This window comes from Bos taurus, chromosome 8 (genome assembly GCF_002263795.3).
Source record: "Bos taurus isolate L1 Dominette 01449 registration number 42190680 breed Hereford chromosome 8, ARS-UCD2.0, whole genome shotgun sequence".
NCBI classification, from domain to species: Eukaryota; Metazoa; Chordata; class Mammalia; order Artiodactyla; family Bovidae; genus Bos; species Bos taurus.
In genome coordinates, this window is record NC_037335.1 from 42,371,517 (window position 1) to 42,398,600 (window position 27,084).

The 27,084-nt window shown below is 43.2% G+C and overlaps 1 protein-coding gene across 11 annotated transcripts in view; it reads right to left on the minus strand.

Annotated features, from left to right (window-relative positions):
• SMARCA2 (SWI/SNF related, matrix associated, actin dependent regulator of chromatin, subfamily a, member 2) overlaps positions 1–27,084 on the minus strand; it is a 179,665-nt gene that overhangs the window by 1,743 nt on the left and 150,838 nt on the right. For 6 of the 11 annotated variants that reach the window (XM_005209984.5, XM_059889211.1, XM_024995911.2 and 3 more), the window contains exons 29-33: positions 19,204–19,257; positions 9,542–9,647; positions 8,928–9,029; positions 5,553–5,685; positions 848–990 (exon numbers count right to left, since the gene is read on the minus strand). In XM_005209984.5, coding sequence (XP_005210041.1) covers positions 848–990; positions 5,553–5,685; positions 8,928–9,029; positions 9,542–9,647; positions 19,204–19,257 — 538 coding nt within the window. 11 annotated transcript variants of the gene reach the window in all.

Sequence of the window (27,084 nt, forward strand, 5' to 3'; positions counted from 1 at the left end):
ATACATTTGAACATGGAAAATTAACTTTCCAGAAAGCAAAAGAAGGGGATTGCTGGTAGGGAACTTGGAAGTCCTCTGGAAAGTGAATGAAATGGAGAGCCCTTCAGAAGGCACTGTATTAGAAGCTACCTGGGCTGCCCACAGAGTCAAGGGCAGCACCCCAGACTGAGCTATCCTCTTTGGGTCTGAAATCAGCCTCTGCTGTTTACTTACATGACCTGCAGTAAAACACACATAACATAGATAAGCACTGATTTCTGTAGTAAGGTGAGATTGACATGTATCTTAGGATTATTATAAGCATTAAGTATGGTACCATATGAGATGGTCCTTATGTCAGGACCTGGCTCCATCAATGCACCCTGAATTTTTCAAATTTTAAAAATAACACCTCTAGGTATGTAAAATTCATCTGAGTTCTTTGTATGGCACCTGAAGTAGCAACTCAGATCCAAAACTCTGACATCCTATCACTTTTTCTCAGCCTCTCATGTAATGGTTATTTCCTCCGTATACCACTATATACTAGGTATGCTGGGTGGTATGGCTATAAAATATTAACCGGCCACGCAGAAAACTCTATTTGTAAGTAGGCACTGGGAAGATAAAGGGAAAGAGGGAACTTGATTTAGCAGTTTTTCATTTTTGAAGACAATAAACAAAGCCCCAAATTCTTTGTTATAAATGACGCAGCTCAGTTCACAACCCTCAATAATGAAATCTCACCAAATCTTTACATTTTCAATTCTGAGTAATAAAGCATAGAGGGTGGAAGGGGCATGGGCGTACGAGAGGGAAACAGAAGTGGGGAGGGCTTCCCAACTTCAGCGAAGACAGCCGTACTTACATTTTCATCTTGCTCTTCATCGCTGTCAAAATCGCTCACCACGGGCTTGGCTTTTCCTCGGTTTGGCCTTTTCTTGCCTTTTCCTTTGTCCCGGCCTTTCTCATCCTTTTTATTGAGCTTGATTTTCACCTTAACAGATTTCGCTACAATGAAACCAAACGGACAGCAATGAGGAATCACAGGGGAATCTTTTCACAAGTAGTAAAATGATCCCAGCCTACAGATGACAGAGTGCCCAGAATGTCCTTGACTCATGCCTGTTCTCCAGTGGCTGATCCAATTATACTTAGCACTCTTTCATTTGCAAATGTGTCTTGGTTTGCATGATAAGTTACATAGTCACCCTAAACATGCAACTAGATGGAATGGGGTCCCAGAAGGAAGCTGCGCTGGGTCATTTTCCAGGTCTCTTGATGGCTGAACAGGGATCTTCCTAATAACCAGGATGGTGAAAGCTGCCTTACTGACTGCATGGAGGGGTATGGGCATTTTTTAAAAGAGAACTTTGACATTAAAAAATGTACGTAAGTGTAAAAGGGTTTTTTAAAAAAAACCAATGATTTTACTGTTTAAATAACTCCATTTGACTTAAAAAGTTAACAGCACAGCAAGGTACAAAATGGAAAGTAAAAACAAACAAATGAATTTGAAAGCTTTTTTCTCTTCTCTAGTCTCTCTTCCTACTGTTTTCTTTCTGGTGATTATTTCCAGAAAAAGTAGTATACATCCCTATTTGCAAATATATTCATCCCTGTGTGTATGAATCTCTATAGATGACATAAAATTCCATATAATTCTGTATACAGAGAATATAAAGAATACAAGTATACACACATACAGAAAGATGGCACCCATTTCCACTTTCACAGAACTGTTCTGAGGATAGAAATAAAAACATTTGGAAGAAAGAGGTCAAAGTGTTATACCACAATTACAGGTATACACCCCAAGGTACACAGAAAATCTGTCATCCAGCAATGTTCTGGGACAGGTGTCCCTAGAACAGCATTTTCAGGAATGGATGATGAGGTGACTGAGAATGAATGTCTCTCATTCAAACTCGTTTTGTTGGAATATCATGTCTGGTGGTGTCTTGAGACCCTAGAAATACATAATTGTCATGGAGGCAATCAGCTCTGGAGGGAATCTCAGAGATGAGAACTTTTCAGACTCCTATGAAGGGGGAGAGACCCACTGAACATTTCCAGAGATTAAGTCTTCCATGGACATGTAGGCTGACAAAAAGGATGAGACACAGCTGTTCTGAAGGGTAGGGACAACATATGCCCTCCCCCCATCCCAAATAGGGCAGAAGCTGGCAAATCCTAGTGCACAAAACAGTATTTCTAGTCCAGGCTTCTTCCATCTACCATACCCACATGTCTGCCGCTTAATGAGCTATAAGGCAGGGACACGTTGCTTTGGGTAGAGTCATTTAGGACAAGAAGAGACTGGGCATGAGAAGGTCTGCCTATTAATGGAAATGTGTGTAAGATGTGAAGGCCTTTAATTTAAAAAATAGTAATTTGGAAAGAAAAAGTGTACTACCTTTCCCTATACAGGTGTAGTTCTTCCTGACACAGGAGTACAGGAAATCCATGGAAGTCAGGAAAAGGCAGAAGACGGGCAGCAAAGGCGAGAAAGTACATGCTCAAGAACACAATCTAAATACTTACAGGAGTGGTGGGCACTGGAAAGCCATCAGGGTCGTGAGTCAGTGGATTGTGTTCCTCCACAAAACCCACCTAAAAGGCTGCCACAGGCTACTAGGCTAACAAACTGGCCCTTTAAGCAGACGGGCCCTTTAAACAGCATTCTAAGGCTCTACGCTACCACCACATAGACCTGTGACAAGTTCTAATTAACCAGGGTGGTAGGCAGAATGATGATGCCTCCCAGAGATGTCCCTGTCCTAATCCTCAGACCCTGTCAATACATTCACTTTGCACTGCAGCAGGGAGCATACCGTAATCCCTTGGGATGGGGAGATTATCCTAGACCAACCAGGTAGGCTCAGTCTAATCACAGGTCCTTCAAAGTGGAAGAAGAGGAAGCTCCCAGTTCAAGATGATGACACAGGAAGAGGCTGAACTCGCCTCCTCCCACAGACACAGTGAATATAAGCTACAAATGGGACAACTGCCTCTGAAAAAGATGCAGAAACTGGCCGAGGGACACCTCCACACCGGGCAAATGAGGCAGGTAAGAGGAGCAAAGAGGCTGAGACATAATCTCACAGCAAACCCGACCCCTGGTGCAGTGACCCACAGCTGGTCCAGATCCAGGGATTCCTAAATAAGGGAAAACCCAAAGAGACGCCCACTGACACATATGGTAATTAGAATGTCAAAACTTAAAAAACCTTAACAGCAGCAAAAATAACTTAGGCACAAGGGAACCCCTGAGAAGACTAGCAGTAGATTAAGCAGAACTGGGTAATAACCTATGTGGGGAAAGAATCTGAAAAAGAATGGATGCACGTCTGTGTACAACTGAATCACTTTTCCGTGCAGCTGAAGCTAGCACAGCACTGCAAGTCAACTATACTGCAATATGAAATAAAGTGTTTTAAAAATGGACATTTGTGACAGCATGGATGCACCACGAGGGCAATATGCTAAATGCAATAAATCAGAGAGCAAAAGATACTGTACAATTTCACTTATATGTGAGATTAAAAACTAAACAGATATGGTGGTCGCAGAGATGGGGTGGGAAATGGGTGAAGGGAATCAAAAGGTATACCTCTCCAGTTATAAATAAGTCATGGGGTTTAAGGTAAGCAGGGTGAGTACAGTGAATATTGTACTGCATATCTGAAATGTGCTAAGAGTACATCTTCAAAGTTCCTGTCACGAAAAAAAAATTTTTTTTCTAATTATGTGGTGATGGATGTCAAGGAGATTTACTGTGATCATTTCAAAATATACACAAATATGGCATCATTATGCTGTATATTTGAACCTAATATATACGTTATACCTCAACAACAAAAAGACTGTGGATGAAGAGGAGGCAGAAGAGAGGGTCAAAGAGATGCAACATGAGAAGGAGACACGAGATGGATTCTCCCCTGGAACCCCCACAAAGGAACGCAGGCTGCTAACACCTCGATTTTGGCCCAGAGAGACCCCCAGCAAACTTGTGACCTACAGAAGTGAGACAGTAAGTGTAAGTTGTACTGAGGCTTGTTTGCGGTCATTTGTTAGAGTTGCCATAGAAAGTTAATACACTAAGTCTCAGGAGAGGTTAGGGAAAAAGTCAACTGATAGCTGGGATACGAAGGGAGCTATTTGAAAACAGATTAGCAATCTCGCTCTAAAATTCGGAACTGTTTAGCTAGAAAAAATTATGTCGACTTACTCATCAAACACTAGGATATAAAAACTAGGGAGTAACCAGACGAAACCGAAAAAGGTGAAACTAGTACTTAAGGGGCAGAATCACTAAAGAGAATAATCCCGAGAGCAGATGCAGGTGTGGGGAAACACTTAAGTGCTCTGCTGACAAAGATGTCAGCTCCATTCTCTGTGGCAATACGTAGGCATCAGATGTGTTTTTAAAATGTGTGCGGTGATTTATGGGTAAGAATGTTCAGACAGCATTATTCAGAGTGAGATTACTCCCTGTTGGTACATTCATTAATGGGTGTTCGTATATATGGCTGTATAAAAACCTCTTTGCTGTGGGAAAATGTTCCTAATAGAAAAACCATGCTACAAAACAGTGTGTGATTCTTCTATAAATATTTGTGTGTAGAAAAAAACTGGAAGGCAACTGGAGTTAAATGTATATCGGGTGATGGAATTTTACCAATTTTCTTTTCTTAAAAATATTTTCCAAGTTGTCTGTACTAAGCATGTATCTAATAAAAAAATTTTAAAGCATACCTATACTGTTTTATCTAGAAGACTATAATTACTTTGAGAGGAAGTATGGGGTGAAAACATAATTAGGTAAGAAGAAATTTTAGATGTTTTCAAGGCAGCCTTAACCTTTGAAATAATATGGTTACCCATCCAGGCTGGCACTAGATTAAGACTAGGGAGATTCTTGCCTTGGGTGAAAAACTTGAGAGGGCTCCAAGATTCAGTAACCAAGATAAATACCAGTCGATGCGATGTTTTAAAAGCTCAAAATTCATGGCCAAAAAAACCCCATGATGAATAAAATATCAAAACTTAGAAGACAGGATCAGTATCTGATCCACGAAGGACAAAATGCACCACAGTCTGAGTGTCAAGGTGGTGATTCTCAAAGTGCAGTGCTGGATGCACCCCCCGAGCACCCAGTGGAGACACGAGCCTCCCAGACCCCACCGCAGGCAACCGAGTCAGAAACTCAGGGGTGGAGCCCAGCAGCCACCCAGATTAGAGACCCACCGTGCTGGGTAACAGCAAGGTGGTATTAGCAGCCGCGCTGGTAGAAAATGTCTATTACACTGATTTCCAAAGGCAACATTCAGTGTGTGCTGTGAGCCTGGCCACGTGCTACGCTCTTGCATGGTTGGAGGTGTATCTAGAAGCTCAGTTTTACACAGGCGGACGCTGAGCTCCAGCAAGGTTAAGTCCACTGCCAGGGTTGCCCAGAAAGGCCACAGAAGACCAAGGCCTAAATCCAGATCTGCCTGACTCTCACATCTGCCCTGTGAGAAACGACGCAGGTGGCCAGGGCCCAAGGAAGTGGAGACACCACGTGGACTCACCCTCTGACTCCGACTCTTCTTCATCTTCCTCTTCCTCCTCTTCATTGCTTTCATCCTCACTCTCTTCCTCTTTGGCAATTTTCTGCCGAGCGCTTTTAAACACTGACTGTAAGACGATGGAGTCTTCATAGATCTAAGGGGTCAAAATAGCAACCGTTAAAAACCCCAATCTGAGGGCCTGAAATTCACAAATGCAGCGTGCTCTTTTCTTCCCTGTGCCCACACCTCTGACACCCAACAGGAAAACACCAAACTCAGATCTACAGAGAGATTCTTATTGGAAAAGTCCACATACAGCTGAACTAATTTCAGCATCTGTGTGTGTGCGCACATGCTTGAGAGGGAAGGGTGGGCTTCTCATTTTTGACAGCAAGACTAGAAGACAGCAAAAATGTCCTCTCATTTTTGACAGCAAGACTAGTGTTTAAAAAAATGTTATTTCTTAAGAGATCGAATTTGTGGTTACCAGAGGCAGGGGTAGGGGAAGATAGAATTGGATGAAGGTAGTCAAAAGATTGGAGAAGCAAATGGCACCCCACTCCAGTACTCTTGCCTGGAGAATCCCATGGACGGAGAAGCCTGGTGGGCTGCAGACCATGGGGTCGCCAAGAGTCGGACACAACTGAGCGACTTCCCTTTCACTTTTCACTTTCCTGCATTGGAGAAGGAAATGGCAACCCACTCCAGTGTTCTTGCCTGGAGAATCCCAGGCACGGGGGAGCCTGGTGGGCTGCCATCTATGGGGTCGCACAGAGGCGGACACAACTGAAGTGACTTAGCAGCAGCAGTCAAAAGATACAAACATCTAGTTATAAGACAAATAGTTACAGGGATGTAAGGTACTATATGGTAAATATAATCAATACTGCTGTACATTTTATATGAATGTTGTTAAGAAAGTAAATCTAAGTTCTCATTACAAAGAAAAATATTTTTTTCTATTTCTTTGATTTTATATCTATATGAGATGATGGATATTCACTAAACTTACTGTGGCAATCATTTCATGATTTATGTAAGTAAAATTATACTGTACACTATAAACTTACACAGTGCCTTAGGTCACTAAAATCTCAATAAATCTAGAAGGAAAAAATAAATCAAACTGTATTTCTTAAATTGTTCCATCACGTACTGTGGTATAGCAACTTTTTTTTTAAAGGTGCAATTCTCCTAACAAAAATGGAAAACCATTATTTATTACTGACTTTATCTGTGCCAGCCAACAGTATTGCAATAAATGCTTTATTTCTAGTGTATGCACATATGTGAGCACAGCCCTGTGCGGTTGCTGAGAGAACTCTAAAGTTCAAAAATGGCCCTTTTCCTCAAAAAACAGAACAGAAGTACCATATGATCCAGCAAGCCCATTCCAGATATATACCCAAAGGAACTGAAAGCAGAGTCCCGAAGAGATGCATACACACCCCTGTTTACAATAGCACTGTTCACAGTAGCCGAGAGGTAGAAGCAGACCACATTTCATCCATAGAGGTATGGATAAACAAAATGAGGTATCCATATGGTGGAATATCACTCAGCCTTAAAAAGGAAAGAAGTCCTGTTACATGCTATACGACATGGATGAACTTTGAGGACACGATGCTAGGTGAAATAATAAGCCACTCACAGACAGACAAATACTGTGTGATCCCTTATGAGCTGTCTAGAATAGTCAAATTCATAGAAAGAGAAGGTAGAACAGTGTTTGGTGGAAAGATTACAGAGTTTCACTTTTACAAGGTGAAAAAGTTCTGGAGATCTATTGCACAACAATGAAAATACCCTTCATGCTGCTGAGCTGTACACTTAAAAATGGTAAAGAAACACTGGGATGGGGCCACTGGGGCAGAATTTCGCCAGAGACACTATAGTTTAGCTGGATCTTAAAGGTGAGGATGATCCTATCAGGGGTCAGAAAGAGGGGTTTTTAGGAAAGGGGAGCAAAGGAAAAGATGAGGGGGCAAGAATCACAAAGATGTGTCTGGAGTGGAGCCATCATCAATTTCCTGGTTATGACATGGGATGGCTGTTATGCAAGATGTTACTATCCAGCAACTCTGTATTTATATTCTTTCCTACAACTGCATGTGTATCTGGGGAAGTGGGTGTTTACGGGACCTGTCTTATTGGACTATGAACTGTTTAGGTTGAGGAACAGCAAGGAGTGAGGATATAACCTCAGAAAGCAGACTATGATGATTAAATTCATTCTACATTTTAATAGTACGTGGGGAAGCTCAAAGCTTGGTGGGCAGTGGACAGAATAAGAAGGTGCTTAGAGAAAGATAAACCAACATCCCGGTGGGTCTGGGAGGGAAGCCAGTTGAGAGGCCATTTATCACCCCAGGTCAGGGGTGAGGCAGTGTGGCAAACGGGGGGTGGTGGGTCAGGGTGAATATCACGATGCAGCCACAGTCCTGTGAAGAAGCTCCAGTCTACCCACAAACCGTAAGCAGGCATTCACAAAACCCTTCCGTACTGAGCCTCGGACTTAACCGTGTCCTAGTTTTCACCTTCAATTTCTTTGACGAAGGCTTGCTTTCAAGACCTGTTGTTTTGGTCAAAATAACACTAATATTAAGTCCCATTAACTGGAAAGGTATATAGTCTGTTCAAGGCACATTCTGAGGAGGCCCACATTCTCCAATTTAGTGACTAGAACTGACATGAAGATTAAAAAGCCCGATCAGGAAAGAGGCCTAAGGAATTTGATGGTGGTTTAACACTGCATTGGTTGGCAGACACACTGGCCTGCCTTCATGTTCTTTCTGCTTCCTGAGTATGAGAGCATAGATGGGAAAAGGAGAGTTCCTACAAAAGGTGAGTGGAATTGAGGTGTAATTAAAGCCAGAGTGTCCTCCACCTACTTATTTTAATAGAATTACTTACAGACTCTTATACCCACTAACTGCAGAGAAAGAAAGTAAAGAGAATTGCAGCTGACCTGATAAAAAAGCATTTTTGTAACAATTAGAGGTGATGGTTGTTTTTGCTATATAATTTTTGTTTTAAAAGAAAATAACAGTTTCAGCTCCCGAGGCAAAGTTACAATCAGAAAACCCAAGGTAAATATAACCAAATACACCATTTCTATAAAAGCAGAGATTGTACCTCTAGCTTTTAGGCATTATATTATGAACTTAAATTCCTCCTCTGGTTAAAAGCCAGGCCTTAAAAGGGAAGCACAAGTAGGAACTAGCAGGGATACGGTACAAAGGAGCTGGCATTAATGTAAAAATGCCAAAGCCTCGACTGACTTACATAGGTAAGTAACATGGAAAGATCGGCTTTTATTTTTCCTTTTCTTCTGCCAGGATAGAAAATATTTTGCTGAAAACAACACAGGCATGTTTAAGGTTAAACGTGTCTCACCTGGGATCCCTCCAAGTTGAATGTCTGAGCATTGTGACAGAGGAGCATGACGTCTTTCTCCAGGTCACCCAGGCTCCGGTACTTATGATTACGAATTCTTTCCTGATGGAAATTTTGGATAAAACAGAGTCGGGGGTGGAGGGGGGGCGGGGGGGGCGGTGGTGGCGCAGGGGTGGGGGAGGGTGGAGGTAAAAATACAACAATCAATACTTAGTTAGCAAAGCCTGATCTCCCCTTTGTCTTCCCAGTAGACAGTCTTGCCAGAGAGGTGGGGCTACACAACCCCAGGGGGCGCCATCCACAGAGACCACCCTGCTTCCAAGGGGCAGTGAGGAGCATGTGACGGGAGCCTGTAAGAGCTCTGGGGTCATGGGAGCAATCTGAGACTTCTTAAATAAAATGCAGTGTAATCACTATGAACCCTCAATACGATGATTAAATAACGTACATCTAAAGGCACAGGAACATCCTGACCTTTTTAGTGCCGAGCCCTGGTGGGTGTCAGTGGCAGTAAGATAGGTCACCACTGTCAGGTCCTAATAATTATGATTTTTTCAACCTATTTACATCTCTATTTTATTTAAGGAATAAAAGTTTGTAAACAAAAGATGTACCTTTATTTTTTTGAAATCCACCGGTTTCCTAATTAATTCATAATATTCTGGTAATTCTTTTCTTGAAGGTAACTGAATGAAGACTTCACTGAGCTGTCGCCCTGAACTGTAGGGTGGGGGAAACACACAGAACCATAACAGATCACGCACTGCTGAGACAAACTTGTGTTCTCTTTCAGAAAATGTCAAGAAAGCAAAGGGCATCCCATGCATAGAAACATGGGGCTCTTTAGAGCAAAGAAAATCCTACAACTAACGCTATGAGAGATTAGTCCCTGGTGCTAACTTCAAAATCACACAAAAATACCAGTAGGTCTCCACTTCTGTCATATACATATGGGAAGTCCACAGAGTGAATCTCTTCAGTTTGATACAAATATTTAAAATATCCCATTCCACCAAAAATTCCATTTCTAAATGAGTAATAATTGAATTGGTTATAAAAAAAATAAATACACGGACTTTCTTTCCATACCCCTTTGTTTTCACATTCACTGTATATTCAGAAAATAGTATGTGAGAACATACTCTGGAAATTCACATGAAAAGCTTTTGTATGAACTAGGGCTGTCTTATCTTTGCAGTCTTATTCCTTTGAGAGCATTTTTACACACTGTGAACCACACGTACCTTTATTATTATTTGCCGGAGGAACCCCTTCATCTTGCCTAACTCCATTTTGTGTGTATGAAGTAATTTGTGCAGAAAAGAACAAACATGTTTAGCAAGTGTGGCTGCCTCATGCGCCTGGGATCAGTGCTGTACCCTCCCCCCGACCCCCTCAATTCATGGTAGCTTTATTTGAAAGCACATTTAATAGCAACAAATCTGCACATTTTGTAATTTTGAGAAACAGACCATAATACAATATAAGCATTTAACATTACTTAATGTTAGAAGCAGACACAATCAAAGGAACAAGATATAATTGAGGCTCAGGATCCTATTTTCTGACTGAGCCTATCTAGATCAATAACAGCTTGGGAGATATGGTATAGTCATTTTTCACAAAAATCTCACTTCCCTTACAATGCCATCTCCACTTCTTTTGTGAAGCCAGAAATACATGTAAAAAATAAAAATAAATCACTGCCATGTAAATTTTGGAAGGTAATCCTAGGAGTGAGTGATAATGCTAGAAGCAGCAGCAGAGAATGAGTGACAATATGCTGTTTTAATCTATAGTCCCAGTCGTATAATTAAAAAATAATCATAATGACAGTTATCATAAAAAAGGCATGCGCAGTAACTCAAATGGTTGCCTAGCAACCAGTGGGGAAAATGCTGAAGTGCAAAGGGGCCTGCATAAATTAACCGAAAATCCTGTCAAAGGAATGGGTGAGTTTTTCTGTGATACTGGGTCAGTATTTAGTTTTATTTTTTAATGCATATACAGGCCTCATGAATACTAAAACCAGGGGCTAACCCACGAGGTATAAGAAGACTGGACTTTGATAGGAAGCTGGATTTTAAAGATTACTGTGGCAAGAACCAAGGTGTTCTCTTGCCCTCAGCCACCCCTACCTCCCATTTGAGGTTGAGAAATGTGACGGTACCACCATGTATTATACCATATAGAATATGAAAAAAGCCATTTCATTTGCTGTCACCTTTGACACAGGGCCACAATCTCTGGTCTGTTTTTCTTTCTCCCGTTCTGAGACTTAAATACACAAACATTTCACCAGTCTGTTAATGAATATCTGAAAGGCAATACAGGAACTTATAGATATTCATTTTTCTGTTTACAATTGGCATTCTTTATACCCTAGCAACAGTCAGACCTCTCTGTAATTTTGGATTTAACACCTGACCCTCAGTGACATCTTCAGTGTCATTTTCTACATTGCCAACAGATGGTGTCATTTTTCTATTGACGGATTACAAGTATATCTTTGCTGTGTACACCTGTGATGGACATCCTCTCAATTTCATCTGTGCTACTAGAGAAGTAGGAAAGAAGCAGTTTGCACTGAGGGTGTGGTAAAGCTCTTTTCATCAGGGACAGAATGGCTCAAACAATCTCGATCTGATGTCCTGGTCCCAAGACATATTCTAGAACCTATGAAGGAGACAAGTCCAGAGTTATCTATGCTCAATAAAAGAGACAGCTGAATGTCCTGAAACTCAGGACCAATACCTGTAAAATGACATAAATTTACTTGGTTTCAAAAACAAAGGCTCATGTGGCTTAATATTCCTATCTCACTTTGTTTATCCTCCCCCCACCCCCAACACCTCCGAAGAACCAAGGACCAGAGCTGAAGGAAGACCTGGACACCATCTAAGGAAACCTTCTTGTGGTTTCACTAGAACCATCTCCATTCAAACCCCTCAGTCTGGCTTTCAGAGCCCTCCTCAGCTCCTTCTCTGCAAACCCCGTGTCTGTCCTGCTAATGTGACTCTTCTGGTCAGAACAGCCTCTCTGCGTACTCCCAAGTACGTCAGCCGATCCCCTCTTTATCACAAATTCCAAGTCTCCCACCTCTCACTCCATGGCTAGAACATTCTCTATCCTTTCCTCCCTTCAAATATTCCATGATCCATCCAGGATCAAGAAACTGTTCTCCTCAATTAAACAACTCTTGGTACTTTGCTGCTCAGAACTTAATTCTATGTATGTTGGGTTTTCTCTCTCCTCCACAGAGCATGGGAACACTTTACGTGCAGTCAGAACCCTTCCCCCATCTCTTATCAGAGGGGATAATTCTCATTTCAACCCCAGGCAGGAAATGTCAGGTGGTCCTGAAGGACATTCAGCTTTTATATAACCTATAGAATGCACGAGGTAGCTGGACCACTTGCTAATGTTGTTATGATAACTTATTTTCCCCTAAATTAAAGGTTTTTTTAAAAAGGTAAAAAAAAAAAGAAGGCAGCCTGACAGAGTTTTAAATTCTTGGCATTTCTTTCTCAAACTTAAGCTGAACAAATGCTTTTTCAATATACCTTCTCAAATACTTTTTTTCTTCACTGCCAGGAAGTTTTTTTCCCCTAAAGTACAGAACAATGGACTAATTGTACAATGATTTGCAGAAGGTGTTCCATTTCTTATCCTACCCCCAAGGCATTTTCCATTATGTCATTTTATACATTTAAGGCTTGAGCAGAAATTATAATTTCCAAGTGTGCTGTTTGCCATGGCAAAAGTGATACCCGTCCCCCTCCTCCAAAATGGTCTGATTTCCCACATATTTCATACAACAGTCTATCACAGAATAAGAAATGTGATCCTATAAGATGTAGGGGGTGGAGAAGTAGAATAACCTAAAATACAAACATAAAGGAACCCACTGCATTTAACAGAGTTCGCAGGTGCTGGTGGGCAAACACATTTCCTCTCCAGAGGTCAAAGAGACACCTGGCTATGCTGTCATGGTACATGAGATAGAAAAGCCCTACATGCCACTATGCTAATGGCGGTTTGCAAGTCCTGCATGTAGAGTTTACATGCTTACACACACACACGCACACACGAGATTTGCTTTGCTGTGCTTCATCTGGGAGCCAGTTTTTCTCCCATTACCTCCACAAACAGAATGGCAAGAATTTCACATCTCTTCTACTGTGACTTTAAAATGATGATTACAGACATTATAAATGTCACATAAATATCAGGTCTACCTCTGATTACAGTTTAGGTAAAGCTGGAAGAGTGCATAAGGCTGTAATACTAGCTTAGAAACCTACTCCTTTAAAATGCTGGCTGCTGCTGCGGCTAAGTTGCTTCAGTATTGTCCGACTCTGTGCGACCCCAGAGACGGCAGCCCACCGGGCTCCCGTCCCTGGGATTCTCCAAGCAAGAACACTGGAGTGGGTTGCCATTTCCCTCTCCAATGCATGAAAGTGAAAAGTGAAAGTGAAGTCGCTCAGTCGTGTCCAACTCTTCTCGATTCCATGGACTGCAGCCTACCAGGCTCCTCCGTCCATGGGATTTTCCAGGCAAGAGTACTGGAGTGGGGTGCCATCGCCTTCTCCGAAAATGCTGGCTAGTATGTGTTTAATGATATTGGTTAAGGGTCCTTTTAAAAACATTTTTTTGGCTGGTTCATGATTTGTGTTTTTACCTGCCAAAGCTGATCTACTGACAAGAATTCCTAATGGATACTGCTGGAAAAGTAATCTCAACTAAAGCTGAAATAGGTTTTGTTTATATTTTTTTATATTTAATGAATGAATATAAAAATGTATGGTTTTCTTGCCTCCATAAGAAAATTTCATCGTGATTTAGAACACCCCCTTGTAGTTGGAAAGGTTTCACAGAAAATTATTAGAGTCCTAAAGGAGTCAAACATAGGAAATCATTTGAGAAGAAAACCATAAAAACTGGGTCAGCATTGGAGGGCAGTAGGTGAAAGCATGTGTCTTTTTATAGGGTCAGATTCCTATAGGGTTTAGTAAATACCATTTAAAAATACACTTAGATCTGAGTAGCACTCTGCTTATCCGGGAAGCCCCCAGAAACCTGAGCCAGTCATACAGCAGGGGTCAGAGCACCTGCACTCTGCATTCTCTGCTGAGGCCTCTCATCTGAATCTTACTGAGTACTGACGGACAATACCAATAACTCCCAACAAGCCTGAGAATCTGACTTCCCGGCTTCTTGAGGCATATAGGAGGCAATACCAAAACAGAATGGGATGTGGGCTGACTAGCTTTTGGTAGTGGAATGGATAGCTGTGAAAATTACCCCAAGGGTTGTTTAAGGACTAGATATACAATGTGCCTATCAACCAAAATGAGGTTACCCCAGGTTTATGCAAGGTACATGCCCCAAAGTTAGGAGACTTAAAGGGCTCGCTCAGCTCAATAAGAAAAGCACCAAGGCTCTAACAAGTCTTCAATGCAATCATACTCTGATGTATGGTTTTGTGATTGGTAATCTACTCTAGGCAGAAATATGGATAAAGATATATACATATGTATATCATATGTACATGTAAAGATGTTCATCACAGGATTATTTAAAATAAGGCAGCCAATATGCTAAACAATTAGGGGAAAAAACAAGTGAGGGAATGCTAGAATCTAAAATTATGTAGTTTTAAATTATGTGCCTTAAAAGACAGGAAAAATGCTCAGTATGACATTCAATGGAAAAAAACCAACAGGATATCAAATTGTAAATGCAATACACATTCAACTAGGTTTTTTAAAAGGCATGAACTAAGGACCAGAAGGAGAAATGTCAGAGCATAAATAAACATTAATAATAATGTGCTCTTGTTCAACAAAATGAAGATTTACAATCTAATATGATTTGGAACCATACTGTCATCCATAAATAAAGTAGACCTCAAACACTTTCCTGGGTTGCCTTCTTTGAAAGCATGCTATAAGTCAAAAATCTAATTTGATTTTTCCCAGAGAAACGTCGTCTGAGGGGCATATGACCAAGTATTGTTTATGTCACCGTAAACAGCACAGTTCGTCACCTGGCACCTTTTAACTCTTCCATATAAAGCCAAATAAATAGAATAATAGAACAATAATTCCATAAATTTTTTTATTTTAAAAAAGTAGATTTTAACAGAATCTACTATATAAAGTTCCTATCTATTCCTTCAGAATTTTCTCATTGAACTTACAACGAAGTAAGTTCTCCCTGAACTTACAGCAAAGCAAAGGTGATGACCAGGACATGAGGTTTGGAGTATTATTTATTTATTGTGTATTTGGACAAGCATTTTGAGGAGATGACTGAGAAGATTTATCATCCGTCACTTGGCTTTTTAGAAATACTGACTCTGGCCATCTAGTTTCCTCTTCTCTTTCTTTCCCACAACGCTTCATCACAGCAGGTGGAGGCACGGAATTCTAACTGTCCACCTGTCTCAAGGAGATGCTGCTTCCTTGGTCAGCTTTTGTCACCTCATCTTGGAGACTCAGAAGTGACTCGAAGGAAGCCTTACTTTCCAAAGGTAAGAACCCACCTTCCCTTCCACTGAATATTCTGTCCTTTGATCTCTCCCCAGGTCTCTAACTTCATAATGTTAAAAAAAAAAAAAAAAAAAATGCTTCAAAGCATTTGGCTGAATTGTGATCAAGCTCAAAAATCACAAAGCTTTTGCAGGCAAACAAAATCCAGTGGCTCTCTCCCTGAGCTGCAGATCCCAAATGCCACTCTGTTAAAGGGGTGTGCCCATGTGTTGCAGCGAGCACCCCAAGCGTGCTTTTTCCTCTAATGGCCGTTTTAGGAAATTCTTAAGGAAGACACGTGAGGTGTGATTCTAAAGAAACGAGGCAGATATTTTTCCTATGGGTGTATAAGAACATTTATGCCTAATAACTGTCCTCTTTCAGGACGATCCATTTTAAAATCAAAAGACAGAGAGTGGTTTTGAAGACAGCTTATCAGCCCTGTAAGAAAGTCAGTTTCCTTGTTTCTAGCTGGGGCTTTTTCCCCTGCCTCAGAGAGAGGTTGCTTGTGCTGGTTGTCCTGAAGCTTTGAGAGGCAGAGACCCTGGGCTCCTGGGCGAGGCTGAAGCTCGGAGCCCCGGGGAGGCCTTCTGTGCCTCAGAAAGCGGATGGGCCAAGTTTATTTGTGGGCTGCCCACCTGCTGTACATGGTTAAAATTGGCTGAGCATCATTAATAAGTGTCAAGTCACCAGGAGGCAAAGAGCTGCATATCCCAGTACACATCTGAGAGTATCAGTACTGTTTAAGGAGGGCAAAATTAAGTCCTGGTATCCACATTTCCCTGAGCTGACTCTCTCAGGACTAAATGCAACTTCTGAGCCCTCATTTCCCAATAAGTGTACCCTATGGAAGATGAGCTTAATGGATCATTAACAGTGTTCCCTGGACAGGGGGCGGGAAATGCTGAGTTAAAGGAAGTTCAACTGGCTACTTTGTAGCAAAACACCTCAGGGGCTTTAACCACACTGGGAATTCTCCAAGAAGCCTCAGGACTAGAACCTCTAGTGAGGACCATACTCTTGAGAAAAAACACTGCCGGGAACATCACCTGAGGCTCTGATTTCCTCACTCGCGCTGCTAGTACACGAGTGCACAGTCGCTCAGTTGTGTGTGTCCAATTCTTTGTGACCCCATGGACCCATGGACTGTAGCCTGCCAGGCTCCTCTGTCTATGGGATTCTCCAGGCAAGAATAGTGGCGTGGGTTGCCATGCCCTCTTCCAGAGGAAAATACAAGACAGACTGCCAGCCCTGTCTGTGAGCCCACAGTACCCAAACTGAGTAAGGGAAGAAAGCTTCTTCACCCAGAACTAAAATTCTCTGAGCATCTCCACTTGGTTATGCTTGTATTTCATGGCAATTTCTCTGTAATCTAATTAAATGAAAAGGGTCCTGCTTGAGCCTGAGGTCTGGTCACAGCTTCCCTCCCTCATTTAAAGAAATACTGAATGTCTGGTGCCAATGTTGCTAAAAATAAATATTGTCTAAAAGAGCTTCTTGGCTGGTCCTTAAGGGCTAGTCAATACTAACAACATAATCACAACATTAAGGGCTGTTAATAGCCATGGAGAGAGTTTAGATTTCCTAGGATGGCGTATGTGGGGCTGGGTACCACAGGCCACCTTCTTTTTCAGCCCTATTTCTGTAAATATACATTTCATCAGATCCACTTACCACTCAGGACAGAGAACCAGGAGTTTATAAAGTTCTCCTCCACCTCACATCTGGGCTGCCCCAAAGTCCTGTGATCACACCTCTGAGTACTCGTTCTCTTGCTCCCACACCCGCCACCCTGTCCAGTGCTATGTCCCTCTTCCCTTGCACCCACTCACACTGAGAGGTGTATGGTCTCTAGAAGGGGTCCCGCTTTTCTCTACCTCCTCCCTGGCTGCCTACACATACATGGGCCTCTTCACCTCACTCCCCCCACCTTGGTTCCCCCACCGCACCCCTAGCTACTTTGGGGGGATTTACACTCCCCCCACAAGCCACCGACTGACTTGGCTTCCGCCGCGCCTACCCTCTCACCTGGCATATACACTTGATTCAGATGATAGATCGGTGTTATTCCCTTATATAAGTCTTTCCAACTATGCTTTAAGGCATTTCATTTTACTCATCCCTCCCCCGCCCCATTCTCAATACTTACACAGAGACTGACATGTAGAAAATGCTTAGTGCTTTTGAACACACGGAGGGATTTTTTTTAAAGAATTTTTTAAAATTAATCATAATGCAAGCTCTGAACAACATGTCTTAAACTCGGGCTTTTGGGGAGAAGCAGCATACGTGACAGTAAGGGGCCAGACAGACTTGGAAGAGTCCCGAGGAAGCAAACGTCACCCCCTTCTATGCCTCTGGAAGCTGCAGTTTAAATGTATTTTCAAAAGATTTATCTGGGTCCTAACTATATACAGTCATGTCGTCTCCTCAGAAAGCCTAGGCATGACCCTGCGGGCCCTTAATACCCTTTAAAGTTATTAATCCACTTTTCATGGTCACATGACTATACTGATGGAAGCCGGGCAGTGGGGTGAAGGAGCTTCTGCCTGTTCCTGTGCACTGCACCAGGCATGGAGCCTGCATTATGCCTTTTAGACCCTAAAGCTTCCTTTCTACATCCTGATGGTGGAAACATTTGCCGTGTTGGTTCATATCAAGCCCCCAGAAGTCAAGGGTTTCTTGTTTCACTTCTGAAATTTGAACCCAGAACGAGTTCTTTCTCATAGTGGCAAAACCAGAACAGCATTCTTGACACCTCTTAGTACCCAGTATGGTTTGTGTGTCTGGCTTCCAGGATTGATCACTGTTAACTAAGAAACATAAAAAAAAAAAAGATAATCTCGTCCAACAGCTTCATCTCCACACAGATATAGGGGGTATGAATCACCCTGATATTTAACCTCCCTATACAAACGGAATGCCACAGCCGGTGACGGTATCTGTTCTGCAATGCCGCTTGGATTCTTTTTCCTTCTAGCCCCAAACTGGGGGAAAAAATGCCATAAGGGACATTTTTGAGGCAACTGACAAAGTGGAACATGATGGCAAAATACTGTATCGATGTATATATATTTTTTAAGTACAGGCTGACCAAAAGGGGGAAAGAAGTTATTTCACTATACTAATAGCAACTCCTCACCCTTTGTCATGGCTGCACACCCCTCTCTCCCAACCGACATCATGTCATTCTCACAAAGTCTCCAAGAGAAAAGCATTTCCTCCACCCGACAGAAGCAGAGCACACGAAGGTTAAACAGGCTGCCTGAGGCTGCTTAGACCATAGGCGACGGGTAAGCCTGGAAGTCGCGCCCTGAACCCAAGCTAGTGACAGACTGTCCGCACAGGTGACCGCACGGGGTCGGACAGCGCGGGGAGCACGCGCGCACAGCACCCGGCGCTTTCCATTAAGCTTCGAACCGAGACAGCGCAGAGCTAAGAGGCCCGCGGGATGGAAGGCGGAAGCCGCGCTTAAAGAGGAGGGGAAGCGACAGAAACCCATGTCCGGTGGGAGGGTCCCGCTGGTGGCGCGGCTCCTGATGCCTTTGTAAGAAGCGCATTTACAGGATGGACACGCCCAAATGAAAACACAGCACGAACAGAAGCCGCAACATCTGTGCCTCCATCGCCCACTACAAGCAGGGATGATCAGGAGGCCACTGGAGGGATCTGCTTCGAAGGCCGGGTGGGGGGCCAAGGGATACCTGTATATAGAGACACAGGAATACAAGACAGATCCTGACCTGTTTCCTTCTATTTCCAACTGAGAATTACTGGGCACCTTCTCCACGTTACACCTGTGGTAGAGTAAAAAGAACACTTGAGTCAGAAGACCTGGGTCCTCATCCCAGCCCGGCTGCTTCCTCCTAGGCTGGTGACCTCTGGCGGTTCATGTCACACTTCACGCCTCAGTATAATCACCTACCTACCTTGCCCACCTCAGGGGTTCGCTGGCAAGATGACTGGGGACTTTTCCTGCCTCTTCCAAACAAGTCAATGCCTGCTACTCTGGTCCCATCTCCCTCTACACATTCCCATCAGTTGTGCTAGAAGCAGTGGGAGACAGGTAGCGTCTGCTTGGTGGGTGTGGGGGTGGTCTTAGGAAGGCAGCTTTAGCCTACCCGAGTCTAGCTCCTCATTTGTAAAATGGGGTGAGTACTTACCTCAGACAGCTGTTGTGCCCATGAGACAGGATGCTGTACTTTGCTACAGCGGTCAGCACCCAGAGGGGGCCCTGAACCCTAACTCGGTTTCTGAGCACCATCTCGGTAGTCGGATCACAGAGTTAATCTCCAGCTCATCTTCAACTGGAAATGACAACCACCACACAAGAGAGGGCGCTGGCCTCTAGGGAAAGCCTCTTCAGTTGAGGATTTTGAAACTGCCCTTCTGGTGTCCCTTTGTGTGGTGGCAGAGAAGTAGGCTTCCCTGGTAGCTCAGATGGTAAAGAATCTGCCTGCAATGCAGGAGACCCAGGTTCGATCCCTGGGTCAGGAAGATTCTCTGGAGAAAGGGAATGGCTACCCACTCCAGTATTCTTGCCTGGAGAATTCCCTGGACAGAGGAGCCTGGTGGGCTACAGTCCATGGGATTGCAGAGTCAGACATGACTGAGTGACTAACACTTTAACTTTTTTCAGAGAAGTAGCTGAGAGGTGTGACACAGCTGGGAAAACCGCCCCCATCCCCTCTAGGTCTTTCTCCAGGCATAGACGGTGCCTTTGGCATACAGAGCCCATGTACAGCCACGTACACGTCCGTCCTCAGGGACACTGCCCACTCTGCCCCAGGAGAGCGGGAGGCAAGGCAGAGATAAACCCGAGAGAGAGGAGCCAAAGTACAAGACCATGCTGGAAAAGCAGAGTCAGTCAGCTGGAATGTGTGACATACAAGGGAAAGCTGCATGGTGGAAAATGAAGTCAAGAAGGTCCTAGGGCCAGATCACGGAAGACTGTCTTTCCCACGGTAGGAAGTTTGGTGACCATCGGTGAGGCGATGAGGAGCTACTGCGAGTTCTTAATCTGACAAGAGGGATTCCATGTCTCTGAGAGAAGGCAGGCCATCCACACACGGCCAGTGATGAGGGTGAGGGCCTGATGCAGACAGAGGGTGAAGACACAGAAGCAGTGAAGGGCCTGGGAGAAATGCTGAGGAAACTCTGTATGTAAGGGGATGTTGGGAATAAGGCACAGCATTGGGAGTGCTCTTTTCATGACACATTTGGGATCTTGGGTTGGTGATGGTCTTAACCAAGGGGATACAGAAGCTGAAACAGACTGTGTGGTGTCAGAATATGTAAGAGTGAAGAACATCCTGGGAATGACATATAGCACGGTAGACACATCACAAGACATGCTGCAGATACCCTGGAGAAGGGTGGGCATGGTTCCTGGACCTGGGACTGACCGAGATGACAGCTCATTGGGGAAGGGAAGCTCTGAACAGAGGAGATTCCAACAGAATAATTTCAAATGATTCTGTTAGAGTGTGGAAGGACAGACCTATGTGGGTCAGCAACCTGACTGGAAAAAAGTACAAGCAAAACAAAAAAGCTTATTAAATAATGGTATGAATTTGGCTTTAAAAATGTACACTGTGCTCAGTCTGTGTCCAACTCTTTGCAACCCCATGGACTGTAGCCCGCCAGGCTCCTTTGTCCATGGCATTTCCCAGGCAAGAATACTGGAGTAGATTGCCATTTCCTCCTCCAGGGGAAAAATGTATGTTCCTACAAATGTATCTTACTGGTGTGAATAGTCCATCTTGGATGGAAGCCTCAGGATGATACCTGAGGGAAAGCCTTTGACATCGTAAATACCTAAATGTACTCCAGGTAGAGCACTCTGAAAAGAAAATATTTAAAGAAAAGGCAACTTTTTAAAGGAAGAGTCTATCCCTTCTGGAGTGTGGTTTGACTATATGTGGCCCTTTAAAACAGTAGCCCAGCCTCACTCAAAATTAGGGAAATGCTACAAGAGACTCTCCATTTGCAAAAAGGAGTCTGTGTACAGGAATTAAACAAGTACTCTTGGTCCTTGGGTTTGCGGTTTCCCAAGTCCTTGCAAAGGTACTATAATGTACCAGGGTAAAAATGCTGACTCTCTTGTCCCAGGTAAATGTAGCGATAATGATGTGTATTTTTTCCCCTAAAAGGAATCATGTGTGTGCATGTTCACTCAGTGATGTCCAACTCTTTGCTACCCATGGATTGTAGCCCTCCAGACTCCTTCCTCCATGGAATTTTCCAGGCAAGGATATTGGAGTGGGTTGCCATTTCCTCCTCCAGGGGATCTTCCCGACCTAGCAAATGAACCCATGTCTCCCGCACTGCAGGCAGATTCTTTACCACTGAACCACCTGGGAAGCCCCCAAAGGGACCATAAACACCAGATAATGTTATCATAGTCTTATGTAAAGGGCTCACATGACCCCTACTTCCCAGAAATCCCCTGGCCGCTTGCCTGTTCAGAACCGTCTCCCCCACCACAGGGCAAGCTAGTGGAAGCAAGTCCTGTGAGTTTTTTAACCCTCTGGCACTCAAGGCTGGAAAGGAGGTGGGGGGGGGGGATGCAATTAATATTTCCAGGATCAATAAATGATTTTCTACAATGTGGGGAGAGCTAAGATTCAGAACATGCTGAAGCTTTCCACCAATCCTAAAGATATCATCAGGGTTTATTAAAATGAGGGTCAAGAAGAAGACAGACTAGCCTTGGGGAAGAGAGAAGAGCCTGAAGGGCATCAAGGAGGAAAGAGCCCTTCGGCCACCCCCCGGATGCCCCGCTGGGTGCCAGGGTTAGGCAGGTGTCTCCCAGCTCCCCACTGCTCCCAAGTCCATTTGCAGGGCTGCACCTGAAGTCCAGACCCTCTGGAGACAGCAGGGCCCCTCCTCAAGGAACACTCCTGCCAGTCTTCAAACAGCTGCTAGAGGGGGAGGAGGTGCCGATAACCTCCTCATGCCCTGTTTCCAGATTCTTCAGGAATGTGAACAATGCTCAGATTTGAAAAGCAAGGCATAAGAAATGTCGGACAAAAGCTACTCATAAGAGAGTCGATAGAGCCTATCAAGCCATTTCAAATGAGTTCAAGTGTCCAGTTACAAACTAATTACATCCTGAAAGAGTAAGTAGATTGCTTCTGCTAATGATGTTTAAGAAATCACAGAGAATAGAATCAGGAGACTAGAGATAAGCAAATGTCCCGCTTTCAAAAGGAGAAGGGAAACTCGAGAGGGCTGTGCTTGATGTGGACCTCGGGTCAAAATTTCGGAGAAATTATTCAGATGCCACAGGGCTATTTAGAGAAGATAAATAACATCATTAAGTACTGGTAGGGGGTCTCTGAGAGAAAGCCATGGCAAGCTAACCTCATTTCATTCTTTCAGCAGGGTTTCTAGGTTGATGGATTGGGGAGGCCAGAAACACAGTATATCTTGGGTTTAACTTTTTTTGATAACCTTGAGAAAGGAGAGATGAGTGTAGGTGACAATGACAGCATGGCCATGTAAAGTTCACAGATGGTCCATCAACTTTAAAGATTACTGATTAATAAATGCACGTCAACCTTAAGTGACTTTTCAGGGGCATGTTATAGAGGACGTGTCCTTTGCCCTCTAGAAGTTTCTCGGCAATAGCTTATAGCAAACCTCTGGATGACAGCAACAACTTGGGAAAACAAGCCAACGTGTCTTTTTTTAAAAGAGGGCATAAAACTCAGTGTTACATCAATGGACCAGAACGATGGGACAACAATCAGTAAGATGAAACTAGACAGGAATAAGAATAAGCAGATACAGGATAAAGACAAAAGTCAAAGGTTTAGCTGAAGGCTAACCTTGGCAGCATTCATGTGAGAAAAGAAATGTGTGTATGTGCTGCAGGGGAGTGAGTTTTTCAGCAAGCCATGTTTTCAATGGGAGTTAACTCTGAGTCAAGGTTGGTGGAGAAAGTTAACACATTCCTGAGTGATGGTAACAGAATTTTGGTGTCCAGAAAAAGAAGGCTACCGAGCATCCTGCAACTAGCCGCCAAGGGAGTCCTTCTGGAGTTCCGGGTGCCATGTTTTTAATGGGGCACTAAGGAAGCAAACTGTGTCTAAGGAGGGGGACGAGGGTGGCCCAAGTCCAGGCTTCACTCAGACGGCAAAGTGAGGCGTTTCAACTTGAAGGAGAATGGCTTGAGGCTGATATGTTTATGCATATTTTAAAGGCTATTTCTCAGAATGAGAAGACTGACTCTCTGAAGTTCCAAGCAGAACAAATAGCTAGAAGTCAGAGGGCTGAGTCTGTCTTAATATAGGAAATGCCTGTCGTGTTTAGGGCTGTCCTTTGGTGTCGTGAATGGCTTCCTGACACAGTGAGCTGAGGCTGGGCGTGTCCACACGAGGTTAGGTGATAGTCTGCTGGGGGTGACACAGGGAGACACAGCTGGGAAACTGGACCAGACAGAGCCGAAACCCCTTCAATACTAAGAATCCCCTCTGGGAAACTCCCTCCTTATCTCAGGAACTATAAGCCATGCCTCTAGACTGGGAATAGCTCCCCCAGACCCCATTCTTCACCATCTTATTCTCCATCTCTTCACAGGGGCGATTTTAGAGGGTACAGATGTAGACTGGGATAAGTCCCTTTTCCAAGAAGTAAAGACCCTTAGGTTACATATCATATTAACTGACAGTACAATTTTAAAAGCTTTCTATGTAAGCACGCTTAATAAATCAAAACAAAGCCTTCCAACACTACCTCACATCAAGTTTTCTACTGGAGATATAAGATGATGAGAATGGCAATAATAGACCAGTGCTACCTCTAGTAGAGACGGCTGTAGAGAGAGTTCATATTTGTGTCACATAGGATTATTGGCTTTTTTCTGGGGGGGCAGGGTGTCACATTTTTGAAAAGCACCTCTCTAAAAAAATTAGGTCTGGCACTGAAAACAAAAGCAATAAGTAGATACTTAAATTATCCTTGTTCTTTTTAAAAATATAAAGCTACATCTGTCCCGAAATCATGCAAGAACTTTGGGGGGAAAAAAAAGAAGACTGTCTCCTAAGAGCTAATTAATTCTTATATATTAGTTAAATATAGATGCCCGTTCTTATTTAATATTCTATTAATCTCCAGGACTGTCAGAGCCCTAACATTTGACTGAGGTGATGGGAAGGAGGTTGGTCCAGGTGGTATTTCTTTCACAGGTAGGTTGAATTACTATATTAGTCGCTGACTTTACTGGTGCAAAAATCTCAACACATGGAGAAGTACATTTCTCGGCAGCATTTTCTAAAACCAAAAATATGATGTATCTAATTAAAGGCGCTCCTAATTTGAGTGACTCCTACTTGAGCGCCAAATTTGGTAAGAGACATAAAAAACATAGAGTAAGCTTTTTTTCTAGAGGATGACTAACACGAAATGCATATGAAACATGCAGAATGTACTTCCCAGAACATACCTAAATGTGGGTGCTAATAGAATAAGTACTTTAAGGAAAAGTAAAATAAATAAAACCAATGAAAGAGGAAAAAAACAAATGATTCAATGCCTGCATGTTGAAATATTTAAATATCCTCGCTCTGTAGTACAACCAAAGGCATGCTCCATCATCAGTCCCAGGGAAACTGCACGTTCCTGGTTTTAGAAATTACAGTATGAAAACCGTATGAGCAAGGACATTTTCTTTATGGTGCTCAGAGCTCCGCTCACCCACCTGATTTGCTATAAATAGTCTGAAAGGCTGATTATTAATAATTAAACTGTTCAAAGAGCTATATTAACTCATCAAATCCTCCTAACACCTCTAGAGGCAGGTACTGTAATCACTCCATTTTGTGGACGAGGAAACTGAGGGTCAGGGAGGTTAAGTCAGTTGCCCAGCTGCCCCACAGGCAGTAAATGGTAGAGTTCGGATTGGAATGCAGGTAGTTAAGCCAAGACCAGAGCTTAAACTACTGTGCTATGCTTAGCTGAGGTTTAAGGGAGAGACCTTCATATGACTCTGTATTTGGGGGTGGTTTTTGGAAAAGTTGTCAGCCTATGGCCCTGTGCATCAGCAAATCACAAACCCAAAGGTTACGGAGCTTGCAGGTGATCTAAAGGAGTGAAATGAGCCAGGAATGAAAAATACAATGATAAATGACAACCGACACTCCACACTGGAGGGATGATAGCGGCCGGTGGGGACGGTGGCCATCCAGAGAGGGACAGCCCACGGGGGAGGGGGGGCAACGGCCAATTCTCTGCTCCGACGGGTACCTTAGAGGAGCCTAGGGACAGTGCTGCTGCCAGACTTTTAGGTGTTTCAAAAAAGGTGGTGATGCTGGTGGGGTGGGGGAACCCTGACGCTTTATAGGAATTCTCGCTAGATTTATGTGCTTGCTTTAAAAAAGAAAGAAAAAAAAAGAAATATAAAACAAAACAATCTGTTGGCAGTATGTGGTTTACCGGGTGGTGACCTCTTTTATACCATTAAAGGAAGAGATAGACATCACCTGGAATAAAAGGACTTTCTAAACCTCCAAGGACTTCCTTGGCTCTTCTCAGTGTTCCGGCAGACCTAGGCTCACTCAGCAGGTCATGAACACAATGCCTGTTAAACATCAAGGCACACCTGGTCAAAGCCACAGACGTGTCTCTCTCCAGAGACAAAGGCAAAAAGTTAGAGGTATATGCAGAATGACACCCTCTACTTATTTCTCTTTATGCCAGGAGCTAATAAATAAGGTCTAAGTGTCCAAACTGACTTCCTGGAAACGATTTCTGCCTCCAGCCAACCTACCGGTATAGCCAAGAAGGGAGAGAGACTTGACAGAGAGCACGACTTATGCTTGGGTGACAAGTCTGCGTGTTCACCTGGGCAAAGAATGATCTCGTGGCCAAACTTCCTTTCCTAGATTACTGTCACTCCCCCATGTCAATGAACATCTTAACCAGACGTGATGTAATGGGGCCGCCCTTTGTAGCCACTTTAGAATTCTGAAAGGAAATGACTTAAAAAAAAAAGAAAAGAAAAGAAAACAGTGAGAACAGTAAGCAGGAGGGAACCCGAGACACCCGGGAGGGAAAGAGGCCCGAGAACTTCAGACTCTGTTCACACACAGTTGCGCCTATTCCCCTTTCACTGTTTTCTGAGAAGTCTTTATATTTTCTGTAAGGAGCTATTAATAAAACCCTATGGTTGAAAATTTCTTGCTTGTTCTACTTAATCTTTATGATGAGGTTTTCTTCCTCCTACAAAAACATGTGCTAAAGTTACAGTGAAGGACTAAAAGCACAACTTAAGTTATTTGTGGCAAACAATTCCAGGTATACAGAGCAGCAGAGTTAATATCAAAGGTTTCTGGTAACTAAAAATTGATTCATGCCACTAGGAAACCAAGACATAAAATGTGTTTTTTCTCATCAGTTTTTTCAACTGAAATGAGATGTGACCTTCCAATTAAAACTGCATCACATGATTACTGAATAGAAACCAAATCAACTAACCAAAATGTAGCCTAATTTATCAACTACATACAGCTGCTTGACATCTCAAAACATCTTTACTTTGGTTTTCAAATAATTGTTTACTGTTTAAAAATGGCCTGGAGATAGTGTCTGGTACAGATTTCTCAAAGTTCACATTCAAAAGC